Genomic DNA, 1,943 nt, shown 5'->3' on the forward strand with positions numbered 1-1,943 from the left:
ATATCATTCTTTACATGTTTATGTAAACATTTGGTGAAATAAATGATGTTTTAGCAAGATAAAAAGTAGGCTCTGCTACTGTCTAGTTAGGAGATCTATGTGCTCAAGAAAAGAGATTTTTTAATATTTTCGAAAACCATATCTCTCTTCTTTCTCAATGAGCTTCTCTTATATACTTAATTATTTATATTAATTGATAGAAAGTCAATATAAATTTTATTTTTGATGTATAACTATTTTTTTTTTTTTTTAGAAAACAAAACAATCAAAGCTCTACTAATATGTCATTTGCAACAGTGAGCCGACGTAGTAACAGCACAACCTTGAGTTGTGGAGAAAATAGGTTTATATTCAAACGAAGATTATTTAGAAATACAAGAGAAATTTCTCAAGATCCAGTCGAGGTTAACATGCTTTATGCTCAAGCTGTTCATTCTGTGGTAAAGGTATGTATTTACACAAAAATTTTATTATTTATTGCTTATTGAACATACACACATAAAAGTTAATTCTGCAAAAACATTCCACACAAATTTGCCAGTTTTCCCTTGACTTACTCTAAATAAAAAAAAGTTCATTCATTCTTAATAACTATTTTAGTCATTCTTGTTAGAATTTGTGGTGGATTAGGGGTTAGGGTAACATATAGAGGAGTGGTGAATAGTTGTCCCACATTACTCACTGCTATTCTCTTAGTGAAAGGACTATAGTCAATCATCAAACATTTCCCAATTTTGTCAATCCTGAAGCATAAATTTGGCTCAGTCCCAGATAGTCAAGCTCTTATTCACAAAATAATCACTTGTACCTCTTTGCTTTTCATCCACTTATATCTGTATAAACTAACGCATCTATTTCTATTTTATTAATATACATTTAGCTTAGCTATATTACTGGTGAAGAAATAAATGGTTGAAAAATACTCATGTATCCTCAAACCATTATAAATTATATAATATTATAGAAAAATAATATAATAAGTGTAGAATAATATTTTCTAGCATTACAAAACTAGTCCAAAAAATAATTTTGAGCTATGTGAAAAGTATTGCAATGATAATTATCTAGTTCTTAAAATAATTTAGATTTTTAAAAAATTTATAATTTTATTAATATATTAGGCTATGCCAGTCTTGCAGAAATTAAATATCATTTTATTATCAGACTACTTGATAAGCTCTTTTTGTTACAATTTTATTTTATATCTTAGTGTGATGATTTTCCTGTGAGTGAAAAAGTCGCAGTACAGCTGGCTGGTCTACAAGCACAAGTGGCACTTGGGAACCCCAAAGATAATGGTCATCTAGAATACTATACTGATATTGACACCTACCTTCCATATAGAATAAGCCGAATCAGAGGAGATGATGTTTGGGTAAGTTACTTTTTAAATATTTTACTTCACTATAAAGCATTTGGAGTGATTTAATGACTCACTGCCTCCTATAGACTTCTACTATTAATGGTTAAAAGCAACTCACCTTTAGAATTCTCTTTAAATATACTTTTTCTTCAAACTGAGTCTCTGTAAATCGCTTTTTTGGCATTTCATTGGCCACTTTGAAATTTGTTCCAATGTCTCCTCCTCCTTTTTGCAAACTCCATATAGAGGATTCTTTGCTTGATAGAAATAGTGGAACACTATATGAACATCTGTACAAGGGTTTTCTTTGCAGGTGCTAGTTTAACATCACAAGACATTCTGACACATCTATCAGCCTATTCATTTCTAGGTTCTCTGCATTCTTCTAGAATCCACTGGAATATTACATTCTTTTCTTTAACATTATTCATTATCAACCTAATTTCAAGTATCCTGTAGTGGTAGGAAGTTTTGTAACTCCTCTCAAAGCTTTAAAAACTAACCTGCAATTCCTTGGTAAACTGATATTCTCTTCATTTATACATACATACACACACACATATATATATATATATATATA

At 29.8% G+C, this 1,943-nt stretch overlaps 1 protein-coding gene across 3 annotated transcripts in view; it reads left to right on the top strand.

The window, feature by feature from the left end:
• Myo81F (Myosin 81F) overlaps positions 1-1,943 on the top strand; it is a 260,504-nt gene that overhangs the window by 238,156 nt on the left and 20,405 nt on the right. For all 3 annotated transcript variants that reach the window (XR_010845149.1, XM_014428188.3, XM_024360177.2), the window contains exons 23-24: positions 254-446; positions 1,211-1,375. Coding sequence is in view for 2 of the 3 variants with exons in the window: in XM_014428188.3 (XP_014283674.1) it covers positions 254-446; positions 1,211-1,375 (358 nt within the window). In the remaining variant the exon portion in view is untranslated. The remainder of the gene's footprint in view (positions 1-253; positions 447-1,210; positions 1,376-1,943) is intronic.

This window comes from Halyomorpha halys, unplaced genomic scaffold (assembly GCF_000696795.3).
Source record: "Halyomorpha halys isolate HHAL.00 unplaced genomic scaffold, Hhal_1.1 Scaffold700.1, whole genome shotgun sequence".
Lineage (NCBI taxonomy): Eukaryota > Metazoa > Arthropoda > Insecta > Hemiptera > Pentatomidae > Halyomorpha > Halyomorpha halys.